At 36.1% G+C, this 14,927-nt stretch overlaps 3 protein-coding genes and 1 long non-coding RNA gene across 4 annotated transcripts in view; 1 reads left to right on the forward strand and 3 right to left on the reverse strand.

The window, feature by feature from the left end:
* Nucleotides 1–352: 352 nt before the first annotated feature.
* LOC116299436 (uncharacterized) lies at nt 353–4,821 on the reverse strand. Its single transcript, XM_031708096.2, has 2 exons — nt 3,904–4,821; nt 353–2,461 (listed from the first exon to the last, which is right to left on the reverse strand). The coding sequence occupies exons 1-2, from the start codon at nt 4,613–4,615 to the stop codon at nt 1,605–1,607; spliced, it is 1,569 nt and encodes a 522-aa protein (XP_031563956.1). The 5' UTR covers nt 4,616–4,821; the 3' UTR covers nt 353–1,604.
* A 359-nt stretch (nt 4,822–5,180) lies between these two features.
* LOC116299430 (uncharacterized) overlaps nt 5,181–14,927 on the forward strand; it is a 41,640-nt gene continuing 31,893 nt past the window's right edge. The window contains exon 1 of the mRNA XM_089026445.1: nt 5,181–5,242. The gene's annotated coding sequence lies outside the window, so the exon portion shown is untranslated. The remainder of the gene's footprint in view (nt 5,243–14,927) is intronic.
* LOC148912672 (uncharacterized) lies at nt 6,377–7,248 on the reverse strand. The gene is made up of 2 exons (XR_016119120.1): nt 6,680–7,248; nt 6,377–6,591 (listed from the first exon to the last, which is right to left on the reverse strand). It is a non-coding gene; the product is annotated as an uncharacterized LOC148912672 (long non-coding RNA).
* Nucleotides 13,349–14,522, reverse strand: LOC116299433 (uncharacterized). Its single transcript, XM_089026422.1, has 3 exons — nt 14,518–14,522; nt 14,175–14,397; nt 13,349–13,923 (listed from the first exon to the last, which is right to left on the reverse strand). Exons 1-3 carry the CDS (start codon nt 14,520–14,522, stop codon nt 13,825–13,827), a joined length of 327 nt encoding a protein of 108 aa, XP_088882548.1. The 3' UTR covers nt 13,349–13,824.

Raw genomic sequence — 14,927 nt, forward strand, 5'->3', positions numbered from 1 at the left:
AATTTTTGATTCCTTAGAGAATACAGGAACAATAGTCATAATCAAAGAACAAAAGCAATGTGAAAAGGGTTATGGTCTAGAGTTGGGGATAAAATGTCATCTCTCTTCAGGCTTATTGCATTTTTGAGGTTCTGAAATTTGAAACTTTCCCAGAACCCCCCTAGTTGTTCCCACCTTAGCAGCTTGTTTGCCTTAGTAAACAATTCAGTCTGGCGACAGCACTGCCTTCTTGAATTAATAGCAGGGTCATCAATTCCTTACTGAGTGAAGGAGTAGTGGGTAGTACTAAAGGGTAGTAAGGGTAGAAGTCCAAAAGTACTGCAAATTTCCCAGCCCCCCCCCCCCCCCCCACCACCGTGAATAAAAAATGTACCTTTTCTAAGCAGATTCTAAGTTCCACCTTTTTAAACACAAACTTAGGAGGGTTCTTGGCTGCAGCTGTATTTACCAGCTGCGGTTGCTATGGATATCGTTAACATCTTTAAGAGGTTTTTCTTAACTATGGTAAAACCGATTTGTGAAATTGATTGTCTTCTGATGTGTGATGACATCATCACTCCTATGTAATTTATAACATCATATTTCATAAAAATAAGTGCATTTGTTTTGATATAAATTTAAGCCAAATTACAGCTGTATACATGAAATCTCAATGCTCTAACAGTAGAATAGAATAAATGGATTAAAAAATATATATTAAATACAGTATTTAAAATTCATCAACAATAGTGGAAGAGCAGAGATAAACCTTAGGAAAAACACAAAGAATAAACATTTTAAATAACTAAACAAACTAAGCAAACTAAGCTAGGGGGTAAAATGAGCCAGTAAACATAAAAAATGAAAGAAATAACTATAAAAAGTTAAGCATTTTTTTTTGAAAATGGTGAAAAGGCCAAGCTACTAATCATATTGAGACTCACGCCTTACCTTTGTTCAAATTTATCTCAGCTAAAATTTAGCTTATTTTTGGGCCAAACCAACCAAATGACACTTGTTTTTAACTTTTAATGAACTATGACATTATAAATATTTAAGTAGGAATGGTACTTAAAATTTTTTCTTTAAATATATTTGTTCAATACATTAACCCCATTAGCTAAAGCTCTCCTCTAGGAGTGATGACGTCACGCATATCAGAAACAATCCATTTCACAATTTTATGTTTGAGTGTATGACATAAAGAAAAACCTCTAGGAGATTTTTATCTTTTTCATATACAGTCCTTTGACTAAATGTTGTCATGAGAATAATTAATTCACAGTTACTAGCTGCCGCATATGCTATCTAACATGTCTTGAGCTCTCTGTTTTCAATCCCATTTAATTTGCTAAAACCATGCCTCGAGTATACGGCGAAGATTTAAACTGGCGAGCAGTTTGGATGATGCAAGTTCTGGGTAATTTACCCATTATCCTTTTCGGTCTAGGCATGTAGGGATGATCTGATCAACGACAATGTTTAGTCAAAGGACTGTAGAAACTGTGGCTGGTAAATAGGTTAATGGGTGGAAAATGGGTGTTGGTTATGAAAGACTAACGTGATATGGATGAACGGGTACATTATGAACTGGAAAAGTGTTAAGGTAAAAATCTTATTATAAATCACATAATTACACATACTTTTGATTTTGTCTTCCTAACCTGTTCTAATTCACCCTCTATCTCCTTTTCCCTGGTTCGTAATTTATCTATTTCCGAGACCAGGGTATTCTGTTCTTCTTTGTACTGATCCTCAAGGAATTGCTTCTGCTTGACTACGTCATCTACCAGCTTTAAGTTCATTGTGATTTCTTCTTGTTTCCTGTGTACTTGTTGTTTAAGGTAGTCATGTTCCATGTGGAGGCTCTCAGCCATATTGCATCGACCCCACTCGACTATTTCACTAGCTTCAAGAGGTCCTCGCACACTGCCGTCCAGCCTTATGTACACCTCTCGCTTGTGGTTCTGGTAAAGAGTGCGTTGGCCACCACTTGGTCTTGGTGGAGACTGGACAGAAATCTCAACGACTTTGAGTATGTTTTCATTTAATGCACCATCCACAGATGTACCTTCACCTGAGCTTTTCACTGGAGTGAGTTTACTTGTTGACAAGGAATCAGTGTTACTTTGTTTAGTTGATAAACCAGAAGCATTATCATCTTGGGATGTTAGGTTTAATGGAGGTAACCTTCTAGGTACAAGGGGTGAACTAAGACTGAGTAGTTTGTTTGATGAAGTGTCAGGCAACTGTGTTGAATTTTCGTCCCCTGGTTGAGAGGAACTGCAGCTTCCAGATGTTATCATACTTATTGGGTATACTGGAATAAACTTGACAGAATATAAATTTGGAAATACATTAGGGTTGAAACCTTTCATTATTTTGTCTATTTGAAGTCTGAGTTGATCTTCTCTTTTGCGGTTTGAGATTTCAGTTCCACAGACAGTGCAGTCATCCTTAACACCGATAAGCAAAGTTCCACCTGGAATAGATAAAGATAACATTTGAAAACAATGAATGAATGACTGAATTTAAATGAATGACTGACTGACTGACTGACTGACTGACTGACTGACTGACTGACTGACTGACTGACTGACTGACTGACTGACTGACTGACTGACTGACTGACTGACTGACTGACTGAATGAAAAAATAAAAATATTTTATTTTTTGATGAACCTTTGAGCAGACTAATGGAAAAAACCCAAAAAGAACTTTTACATTCAGGTCTTAATTAGAAATAAATTTAATCACTAGGACAATGTCATTCTTTTAGATTCTAATTTATGATTTACGATGGACCCTTCTCAAAACTGTCATGGATACCAGGCTAATATAAAAATACAAAAGCCGGATCAACACTCATGGCCTTAAAATAACTGAGGAGAAGGTGCTGTCTTTGTATTTACATCTGCAAATGGTTAGATCTTCAAGTCTTCTCGGAGAAAAACTTAAAACCGTAGGCCCTGTCTCCCAACCCTTCCTAACCTACAGTAAATGGGGGACATAAAAGAACCTGTTGAATTATTCGTGTAAGAGTAGGGGATTGTCTCCCGGTTCAACAGCCTATTCCAATTTGGAGGGATAATACTAATCTACTAACAATTCACACTCATGATTGTAAGCTGCACAGCTGCCATGGCGCCTTAATACGCAGCCCATAAAGTCCTTCACTGGTCATTAATGTAAAGAACATTGAGATATTTGAAATGCCCTATACCATTGTTATTAATATTATTAAAAGAAATCATGCCTTTTCTCGATGGAATTTGTGGTATTTCTTTCATATTAAGAGGAAATTTTTTTCAATAATGAGCACTAATGGCAAAAAGTGCAAAGAACTAGACTTTCACATGAGTTTAGATCTCAATTTTTGTTTTGGGTTTACACTCAAAACCTTTTTTAAACAGAAACTGATGTACTATGATAAAATGCCTGTTTGAAGCAGTATTTTCAATTGTACAAAAATGTTTTGTTGCATTTGTGTTAGAATGTAGCTTTGTCAGGCATTTTTAGAAAATGTATGGGAAATAAGCAAATGAAGGCCTTTTTTCATTTTTGAATAAAATTTTGCTTCAAGAAAATAGTCTTTGGTGCTCACTGCTTGAATACGAAAAGAATTCTCTTTTAATTGTTAAAATCGTATTCTAGACAATTATCATTGAATGCTTTATGACAGTAGATATAATAGGACACAATAAAGTCTGGTGTTATTGGGTTGGGTGTAATATTTTCCCATTTCAGGCCACAAGAAATTCTCTTGCATGGGAAAAAGATTTTTTGTTTGGGCTCCATCAATATTCATGTGTTTTTTCATGCACAACTGTTAAACAAAGAAATAATACTCTAGGGAATGGCAAGGGGTGAAATGGGAAAACATTACGCCCAAGCTAGAGGACTAATTATTCAATACAAACATACCTTCACTGTTTAAAAAAGCACATATGTATTTCCCTACATCAAGTTTGAAATGATAGTCCAAGTACTTCCCTCCACCCTGCTTGTATTCAGTCAGTCTGTCCTCTGTGCCGAGCTTCTGACCCACACAGAAATACTTCCCTTGTGGTACGAGACTATTCAAAATGCTAGAACTGGGGTCTGTATTCTTTGGAGAACTTCTGGCATTTAGTAATGAACTATCTGTGTCTCCATTTGAAATGGTGCTTGTCTCCATGGCAACACCATGAGACCTAGAATTTTTACCTCTGTGATTATTAGCAGTTTTGTGCTTGCCTTTTTTGGAGTTATTTCTCACAGATGTTAGCACTGGTTTTGTAGTTGTCTGAAGCTTAGAAAGCTGAGGCTTTCGTTTGCGTCTGGGAGATATGATAAGCTCTTTACCAGTAAAAACTATCTCGTCATTTTTAGTCCCATTAAGTTTCTCCGCAGCAAGATCAAAACTGCTTTTATCTCGAAGAACCACGAAGCCAAACGAAGGTTCCTTCCAAGACTTTCGATAGACTTGGGTATCTGCCACAAGAACTGAAACACCAACGGTTTCAAATAAACTATGAAGTTTGTTCTTTAGTTCCTCGACAGGAATGTCGCATCTTAAATTCCCCACGTACGTAGAAAAGTTACTAGGCGTTGAACTAGTGGAGGAAGTAGCGTTGTTAGATGAAGACTGATCCATTCTTTACGAATATAAACTAAGATCCTTTAGTCTCGATAAAAGAAAGATGGAAAAACGAGAAGAAACAGAAGAAACTTTATGGAGATTTCCCTTAATTCTTCACCGAAGTTTGAATGAATGTAATGAACCAATGCTGTTGAAAAGACTCGATAATTTCTTGTGAAACCCAGACTCGTAGCAATTTAATTTTCTTGAATTTTGATAGTAATAATAAATGTTTTTTTCTTAGAATTTGTTTGTTGTCGACATGCGCAGCGCATCGCGAGGAACCACAGGAAGCCCAAGCGTTTCATTAAAAAAAAATTATTCAGTAACATTGCACAGGTTGAGAAAAGACTCGAAGTCCACGCGAGCTCAGCCAGAGACAAAATACATATACATATAAGCTACATTTAAACAAAAATACATTAAAATATAAAGTGAAGTAAAGTTTAAGACAAGCGACAGCAAACAGCAGTGACATGGTAACGAAATTTAATTTATTCATTTTTTGGATTCCTGTGTGTCATTTGACACCTTACTATCCTAGCATGCTTAGCGTCACACAGGACTTCACGTGGTCGGTCGGAGGAAGGAGCAAAGGTGGGATTAATTCTCTTTTTTTCCTCGAAATATCTTCGTTTCAAGGTATGAAAAGCTTTATTAACATCAATTCTACTCACTTTATGTATCTTTAATCAATATTTATGAGAGGTAATTACTCTTAAGGCGTTTATACTGTGAATTTTTGAGAAAAGCTTGTGTTGTTTGGACTTGGCAACTGAAAAATCAAAACCATCGATCGCAAAGTAAGAAAGAGCTACAAAAACTTAGTAAAGCTTAAATTCAAACATTTTCTTCATAAAGACAATTGCTTTTCTTTTGATTTGTATTGATTTTGAGTTGGTGATCAGGGGTAACTTTTTTTAGCGTAGCTTCATGCCGATAGACACGCATTAGACATTTCCGATTTAGCGGCATATGAGCGGAATAGGAATATACTAGCGGAATAAGCATAAACCAGCGGAATAAGGCTAGAATCATCGTTATGACCAGAAAATTCAATAAAATAATGAAACAGCTTTCAGTAGACCTGTTTTATTTAACTTAAGGTATTGCACAATTAATATCGTTAACACTACCTGTTTTATTAGCTTAACTGACGAGCAGTGTGCTCGAGAATAAGATCTCGTCCCGTTGAAACGCAGGTATATAAAAAAGTTGCGTTCATAATATACTAATGTAAATGCTCGCCCTTAAATTTATAAAAGTACTAAGAATGCTAGCATATAATGTAGAATACCACGACGGTTATTATTTTCGAGAAGTTTTCCTTCTGCATGGACACGTACGTATTGCTAACATATAGTTGATATGTGGATGCCTACTGAGATTGTTCACTGCCTGTAAACACTTGCTTCCCAACTCTGTGCCCCCTCCTCTGCGGGGAAAAACAGGATTTTATTCAAGTTCTCTATTAGTTCTTCTACATTGGAAAAGGCTGTACACATAACCAATGCGTTGAAATTCAGAACAAAACAAGATATTTGAGAGATTCAGTAAGACAAACATTTGTGCTACGCAAACGAAAAAAAAAAAAAAAGTAAAAAGAAGTTGAAAAGCTTTTCAAGAAGCAATAGATAAATAATGAAATAACCTTTGTCTTTGCTGAGAAGGTTTGTAAAAAGGTACTAGTTATAAATTACAGGGTAAGAACAAAAACGTGCTTATGCCGGCCAGGCCCTGCGGTAAGAAAAAGCGTGATGCTTAATGTCTATTTATTAATAACGTGAACAGAACTCATAGAACCTATATATTGCTAGTCTTCATCTGACGAAGAATTTGTCACGTCAAGACCATGAACTGCCCTCCAGCTTCTTAATGCTTTCTGGTGCTCTCGTGCAGCACTTTGGGCCGCATCAAGAACGGCGGGGATTGCTTCGAGTAAGCTCTCCAGTTTTTTACTTGACTTTGAGCTTTCCTTGAGAGGTCTTTTCCTGAAAGGATAATAGCAAAATAAACGAGGTTTTATTATCAAATAGGTATGAGAAACGTTCAAAGTAATTATGTCTGCTTATAAATTACCTGTCTTCCATCCTCTCGCTTTCTCTTGTTTTCTTGATTCGTGTAAGGATGTCAGCAGGGTTCGTTCTTTTCTGCATCTAACACATACTTTGTTTCGCGGTCATTGATAGCTCTGCAAATATCTTCGACTTCTTCAGTATCTTTATTACAAGTTTCTTCCTCACTGGATGCGGACGAGTATTCTTCTTCAATTATTTTATTTGACGTGCTTGCTTCACTGGCATTCCTACCAGGAAATAAAAGAATCATCACACTCCATATAATACCGTTATGTAGAGTCTTTTCTTCTTTGGTCAACAGCATTCTTACCTTGGAGGAAGAGCGTTGTTAAGCAGTTTATTAGCTCTCTTCCTTAATCGCTCCTGCAACACTTTGTTGGAATTTCCTTCAGCCAAATATTGATCACCTGCTTCTCCCAAAACCTCAACATGCCTTCTCATAAAACTCAAAACACTTTTCCACTCTCTTCCACATGTTTGCACAGCTTGAAGAAGAAGAGTATCTTCGACTTGAGTGTAGTTTTTCCTTGGTTTTCTTTGCTTGTTGCTGTCCATCGCGCCTTTCTCACAGGATTAAGAAAAGTGAAAAGAGCCCTAAAAATTCGCATACATAGGCACGTGCACACGTGCACTGGCCGTAATGTTTTTTTTAAATATTTTTGTTTGGTTTCGTGATTGCGAACGAAAACGTTGCATATACGTTTAATACACTATCTGTTCGCGTCAAGCAACAATGGATGTCCCACCTTTCCCAATGTTTATTGTAGTAACCCTGCTGTCTATCTTTGCAGCTATAAAATTGAGTCTTCAAAGACCAAAACGTTTGGCCCCTTTATTTCCTATGCATTTAATAGGGAACCTGCTCATCACACTCGTTGCGCTTGTCTCTACGGTACCAACGGGAGCTAATCTCCTAGCCCGACTTTTTGGCAATCAGCCGCGGAGTCATACAGACGACTTCCTGCTATAGGCCATGGAAGAAGAAGGAATCTATCACGACGAGCAAAGGCTGCTAGCTGATGGGGGATACGCTAACGCACCACCTCTTATCACTCCAAGGCGTATTGCTTACATTAGACGACAACAGAATGCCAACAGAGCGCTAAGGTCGCTTCGTATCCGCGTAGAGCACGCCATTGGATTCCTGAAAATTTACTCAGCGACCTCGGATATTTTTCGACACATGAGGCCATTTCAACCCTTTGTAATAGCAACTTGTGGTGCTCTTGCTAATCGAAGGAAAAGAATTCTAAAAACACTGTAATGTTATATATGTTCTTTTTGATATCCTTTTCGGAAAAGTAAAACAAACTGGCTTAACACATGTTTATATTAGTGAGAGCAGAAAAATCCCTAGCTTAATACTGTAAACAAATCTCAAGATATGTTGATACTACTAGCGTTTACTAGTCAGTTGTGACTGTTTTGGTGCGTTGAATACAAATGGTGTATAAGAAAGTTCATAAATATATGACGTTTGGGACATTAGTTCTTCGTAAGAAGAGGATTGACTATTAAGGACCATAGTAGTAAGACGAAGGAGTAACGTCAGTAACAATAGTTACAAACTTTCTTTCACAGTTGTTATTTATCTAATAATACATTGTACTAGCTGAGAAAACAGTAAGATAAGGAGTTTTGAAAATTCTATTGGTTAAATCTGGAATAAAATAATGATAGCTCTTTTTAATTTATGCTATTCCGGTCGGATTAAAGAATGCGGAATATACTTTCCCTATGCCGCTAAATTGGAAATGTCTATTTTGAGACGATCAAAATGGCGCGGGATGGCGTTTTTCATCCATGGAGAAGCTATTGTATTCAGAAAATCTATTGTAAAAGGCTTATTTTCGTTCCATGTATCGCATTAAGTGTGATTCATTGTATTTTCTTTTAATTTTTTATTAATTTTGAGTTGGTGATCAGGGATAACTTTTTTTAGCGTAGCTTCATGCCGATAGACACGCGCATTTTGAGGGGCACTGCTAAACAGCGAAACACCGAAACGAAACACCAGAACGAAACACCGGAACGAAACAGAGACAAATTCGTGATATTACAAATATCATGCAATAAAAAATCAAAAAAATCAAAATACACGATAGTACAATGATATAAAAGCGATAAAGCTTACCTTTATGCCTGTGCTTTATGATCTTTGATCCGTATCGATCGTTTATTGCCTTTTATTAACCATGTCTTTTCGCTGGCTATCAATCCAATTATTTCTCGAATTTGAAGGATTCCAATGGTTCTTTTAATAAACCAAGCATTAGTCTTAACTGCTTCTGTCTCTAGTGTCTACACCAAAAAAATTGTGAAAAAAGCTAAAGTGAGGGGCGACGCCATGTTTATTCAAACAAAAGCACAGGAAGCCCACCTCTTGACAAACCAAATAAAGGAATCTGTCATAAAATATCGTTTCCTAAACTGCAGGTGGTGATTATTAGTGTTTTAAATAATGATAGACAAGAAGATGGAAAGCTTAAGGTTGTTTTCGCAAGTTACCATTACCTATAGCGACTCTGTACAATGGTAAAGAAAAAAAATGCTTATTGTAGTACTGTATCAGATTAGTAAGTAAAACGAGGTATATGGGTTCAATGATCGGCGTTATTTTGGGGCTCAGGGATCACATTTTAGCTAATTTTGGGCTCGGAGATCCGAGTTTCATTGTCTAAAAAGGTAGTTGGATCATGTACGAAACTTTTCGGATTTTTTAGGCATTAGAGATGTGCCTTTTTAGGCCGGGATCCGAAATTGTTGGGTTTCCTTTGGGGCTTCCTGTGCTTTTGTTTGAATAAACATAGCGTCGCCCGAGAACTTTAGCTTTTTTTCACAATTTTTTTGGTGTAGATACTAGAGACAGAAGCAGTTAAGACTAATGCTTTTTTTTATTAAAAGAACCATTGGAATCCTTCAAATTCGAGAAATAATTGCATTGATAGCCAGCGAAAAGACATGGTTAATAAAAGGCAATGAACGATCGATACGGATCAAAGATCATAAAGCACAGGCATAAAGGTAAGCTTTATCGCTTTTATATCATTGTACTATCGTGTATTTTGATTTTTTTATATTTTTTATTGCATGATATTTGTAATATCACGAATTTGTCCCTGTTTCGTTCCGGTGTTTCGTTCCGGTGTTTCGTTTCGGTGTTTCGCTGTTTAGCAGTGCCCCATTTTGAGACGATCAAAATGGCGCGGGAATGGCGTTTTTCATCCATGGAGAACCTATTGTATTCAGAAAATCTATTGTAAAAGGCTTATTTTCGTTCCATGTATCGTATTAAGTGTGATTCATTGTATTTTCTTTTAATTTTTTATTAATTTTGAGTTGGCGATCAGGGATAACTTTTTTAGCGTAGTTTCGTGCCAACAGACACAATGTTGAGACGATCAAAATGGCGCCCTATTCATCGCTTTCAACAACGTGGTTTTTGCTGTCAACCTTATTAAAAAAAATCCAATACAACAGCAATTTATCAAACTCAGTTTAGACACACATAAATCGAATTTAGAAACATTTAGAAATGTTAAAAATGTTTGATTTGGAGAACAAATTTTCATTTCTATAAAAATTTTCAGACCCGCAGTGTAAAGGTCAGAATCATGCGAAAAAAATCAAATTCGCACAACTTGGAAACAAAACGGTGAAATAATCTGAAATTTTCTAAACGCAATACCCAACAACAATAATGGACAAGAACTTTTAAACAAACGGTTTGAAATTTTTGTTAAAAGATGGAAGCCAATCATGACTGACTGGATCTTGATTTGATTGCGGTCGTACCTTGTAATGATTGCCCAAAACTAATCTAAAATGCCTTACAAATATTTTATAAAGCTTTACTACTGCTATAAGTTATATTTGTGTTATTGGTTTGACAATTCCCTTAAGAAATGAACTCCAGGTGACTGAACCATGCATTGCGGGTGATCGAACCATGATTCCAGGCGACTGAACTCATAAACGACTTCACTGTAATTCGTCTGCCCATTCGTAGCAATATTCAATCCTCATTACATACATTTGATATAAACTTTATTATATGTGAATTTAAACTTTATGATCTGTGCATTATAACCTTGAATTGAGTTTAAGCATTCTTTACATTTACATTTACCAGTTAGGTCTTTCGCTGAATACTGAGCATTTTAGATTTCTTATGATTGAATTTGAATTCTTATGTGTGAATTTGAACCCCAATTACTGAATTTAAACTGTGAATGAAAAGATTTAATGGAGTGCAGCTTTAAAAAACATCTTTCATTCAAACTTCCCTTATTTTAGCAAGTTGTTTCCTGGCTCAGTATCAGACATAGCTATTGTTGAAAAGTTTGGGTCATACGACACTTTAAGTCTGGAGATCTGATACTTGTGGACAAAATTTTTTTTGTTACAAGGTATTGTTCCCAATGGTGTGTTTGTTATTATCCCCCCATTTTTATGTAATGGGACATTCACCAAAAGTGAAATAAGGTTAACCAAAAGTATCGCACAAAGCAGAATTTAAGTTTAAAGAGCAAATGCAAGTGTGAAAGATTTTAAAATCCTGTCTTTTATTCCACTGACATAAGCTATTACAGTGAAAAGTTTTTTAATTATTTGCTGGATTGGTTAACTTACAAAACTCTCTCACCAAAGAAATTATATACACTGCAAACTTGGGATATGTTTTTTATGTCTTAGTGAATATGAATAGACTGTATTCAGAAGCTTGAATTATAACAATGAAAAAATACAACTACTTCATAAATGCTTGAAAATAACACGTTAAGTTTATACTCTTGACTCCTTACAATTCACTTCTAGCTTGATAATCTATTTACCGTTTAACAAGTGAATGCAGGCCAAGAATGTAGAATACATTTCACTTGGTTTCAAGAGTGAATGTCTGTAATGATCAGGTAAAATTTAAAATCTGCAGCAAACACTTGCATCCTGAGAAATGCTGTTTATAGTATCTGGTCATGTAAAAAAAAAGCCCTACACAAGATGAGATCTACCTCATTCTCTGCTCCAGAGAACAAGAATAATGAGCCTTGGTTTGAGAGATATCCCTCCAGCATTATGTATGTAAAATTAGTATTATGCTCCAAATACTTATTATTATTATTATTATTATTATTATTATTATTATTATTATTATTATTATTATTATTATTATTATTATTATTATTATTATTATTATTATTATTATTATTATTATAAACATGACAGTAAGGGAACAACCTGCAATTCATGCTTTCTGTCGAGACTATTGGAACCACAGAGTTCTCCAACTATCAACTTGAGTGAGCAACCAGCCTCCATTTGTAAAGAATTACTAAAACATACTTATAACTTATCAAGTTAGCATAAATACCTAACTGGCTAGCATCATGTTATTTCAAATGCAGAATGTCTTGTCTGTTATTAAATGAACGTAACTTTTAATAAAAAGTAACTTAAACCTATTATTTGTTTTATCGCTTCTCTTCTGAAAGATAGATATTTTTACACATTTCAATACGACAAATGAGGAAAGTATACTATACCAGTCAAGATTTAGGCCCCCTTTCTGCTGTGAGGTTTAGGTGTAAGATCTTACACTCTGTTGTTATGGCAACCTTCTTACAGCCTTACAACTTTACAGCCTTACAACCTTACAGCCTTACAACCTTACAGCCTTACAGCTACTGTTTTGAAATACTTTAAAAGGCTGTAAGGGCGTAAGGCTGTAAGGTTGTAAGGTTGTAAGGCTGTAAGGTTGTAAGACTGTGAGGTTGTAAGGTTGTACGCACAGGGACTCCCATGCATGTCAAAACGATTCTGATTGATAAATAGTTCTAGTACAGATTTTTGCAAGTGTGTCATGACATGTGGGTTGTTATTGTCACACACCCTCAGCAAGAATGGCCGTAAGACCTTGCAGAGAAATCTTACACCCAAATGCAGACCCTAAACCGGGACACATTTGAAGTATACTCAAATGACCTTGAAAACACCCCTGTCTGTAATCATCGATAGGCTTTCTGTAGTGAACTGTTGCCAAGGTTATGACATAAATCAACACTAAATTTGTCAAAACAAGCTGAGAGATCTCTGGTTGCTTTACAAATCATTTACCAAGAGTGTTTTCCCTTTGTCCAAGTTTCGCCTATGCATAAGTTTTGTCTACTAAAGTTGGCCTATGTATCAAATGCATTGTAAAACCTATCTATGAAGGGTGAGACAAATATACTGTAAAAAAGGAAAAATAGTTCTTGTGTAAAGAATATAAGTTTTACATGAAAAGCAAGGCAAACAAAGTAAGGGAAACACTGAAAACGTTAGATACAAACAAGTAACTGGTAAGCGTAAAATGAGTGTGACTCTGTACTTGACACAGTAAGTATATAAAAAAGGTAAAACAAGGCGACTGCTGTTGAGTAAAGTAAGAGAAACGTTACAAATGAGTCAAGAACTTCTGAGATGCTAAAGAGTTGTGTAACAACAAAAGCGTAATGACTACTGTAGTCAAGTGAAAGCGATCAACTAAAAAAATGTATTATCCAATATTATGAACAATAAACATACAAAATATCGTCAAAAATAGAAAGTTTATTTTCAATGTTTTGGTCCTCCCATGGAATAGATAAAATATGACATTTATATTAAGTTTATTTACAAGTTATTGCTTCATTCTATCAATACGACAAGACTATAAAGTTTATTTTTATTCTACTCTATTAGTTTCTTGAAGGCCCATTGAGGGTGGAACAAGCTCTTAAAAGTTGTGTGACTGATTTCTCACTTCTCTGGTACTACTCCCACATGTCAAAAGTTTTTGCCTGGAGCTTATGATATTTTTTTCTTCGGAATTCTCTTGAGCTTACCATTACTTATCAACCTAATACTGAGTTCGCAGATTCTAGCTTCATTGTGCAGAAGCTTGACTAATTCGTAAAATTGAATGTGACATCTACTCCCGGCTCATTGGTTCAAGGCATGATGCCATCCTTTAAGGTCATTATTGATCCTGATTGGCTGTCCAAAGACACTCCAAGTCTTTGGTGGATGAACGGTCCACTACATCCATTGGCCATCAAAGTCCTGAACAAATTCTCGCAGTGCTCTCCTGTTGGCTTGGGACTTGAGTCTATTGAACTGACATGGAATCTAATGATGGTGCAGGAAAGGAAGGGCCATCATTTTTCTCACGTACTTGTAGACGTCTTCATTCTGTTGGTACAAAGGCTGGAGACCAAGTTGTTGTATCTGGAAAAACAAAATAAAATGAAATTCTTCCCAAAAGCCTTTTTTTGCACCAGTTCAGTTTTACCTTTCTCCAAAGAGCCTGAGTGCAATGGAAGGCATAGCCCTTAAGCTTTACTTCTGGCATTACAGACTTTAGGGCTGCCCATAGAGCTTTCACAAAATCTAGAGTTGCATGTCATACGGATGGCTCCTCAGGCAAAAGCAATATTTTAATCCACAATGTCACAACTCTTTGGTATCATGGGTCACGCATTCAATATTATGATATACTTTTTTTGTCGTCTTTTTTTCTTCTTTTCCAACAGCACCACAAATACCAAGGAAAGCTGTTTTGCGTTGTTATTGGATTTGACAAAGGTATTTATGGTAAAAAGTTGTGTAAATGGCCAATGGACAACTTTAAAAGTACTATCTATGTACCAGGTCTTGGCAGCTGACAGCATCCGCAGCTGGGCATTTGAGACAAACGAGTGCCTACAATATCTTACTTAAATGTCGGCTTGTAGGAATTCCTGAGGAATGGCTTGCAGATCCAACATGAAATCCAAATCTTTGTGGTAATTTGGTCTTAGGTTTTTTTATTAGACGATTCACTGCATGGGCAATGTTTTCCGATACAGGGAGGGCTTCTCATGGACTGTCGGTTAACTCATTAGAACCTAGAGACAAAGAAAGAAAGAAAGAAAAAAGAGGAAAATGAGCTATGTGTTTACTTGGAGGCTGATATAAGTAAAGCAAAGTTATACCTCTTCCACAATTCTAAGAAACACAGCAAGTCTTAATATTTACTGATTCTCTTCATTTAACATTTTCCTTTAAAATCGACCAGGAATTTCAAGCTTGGGCTGCCTGTGTTTTCACAATATGCAAGACACCATGCAGACTGATTTCATCGTAAGATTTCGATTCATCACAGGAAGTCAAAGTTAGAGAAAGAACACGCACTTATTTAGCTACAGATACCGATGTATTGCCACTGTTCCTCCCTGGTAACGAAAGAATGA

This window comes from Actinia tenebrosa, unplaced genomic scaffold, assembly GCF_029948245.1.
Source record: "Actinia tenebrosa isolate PJP-AT-01 unplaced genomic scaffold, QUT_ActTen_1.0 PGA_scaffold10__47_contigs__length_13832649, whole genome shotgun sequence".
NCBI classification, from domain to species: Eukaryota; Metazoa; Cnidaria; class Anthozoa; order Actiniaria; family Actiniidae; genus Actinia; species Actinia tenebrosa.

What these genes read in the sequence shown, in the direction of transcription:
- LOC116299436 (XM_031708096.2), bottom strand. Translation starts at nt 4,615, where the DNA reads ATGGATCAGTCTTCATCTAACAACGCTACTTCCTCCACTAGTTCAACG. An exon ending in TGCTTTTTTAAACAGTGAAG is followed by an intron (nt 2,462 to 3,903) that starts GTATGTTTGTAT and finishes TATCTATTCCAG; the next exon opens with GTGGAACTTTGCTTATCGGT.
- LOC116299433 (XM_089026422.1), bottom strand. An exon ending in AGTATATCATAATATTGAAT is followed by an intron (nt 13,924 to 14,174) that starts GCGTGACCCATG and finishes TTGTTTTTCCAG; the next exon opens with ATACAACAACTTGGTCTCCA.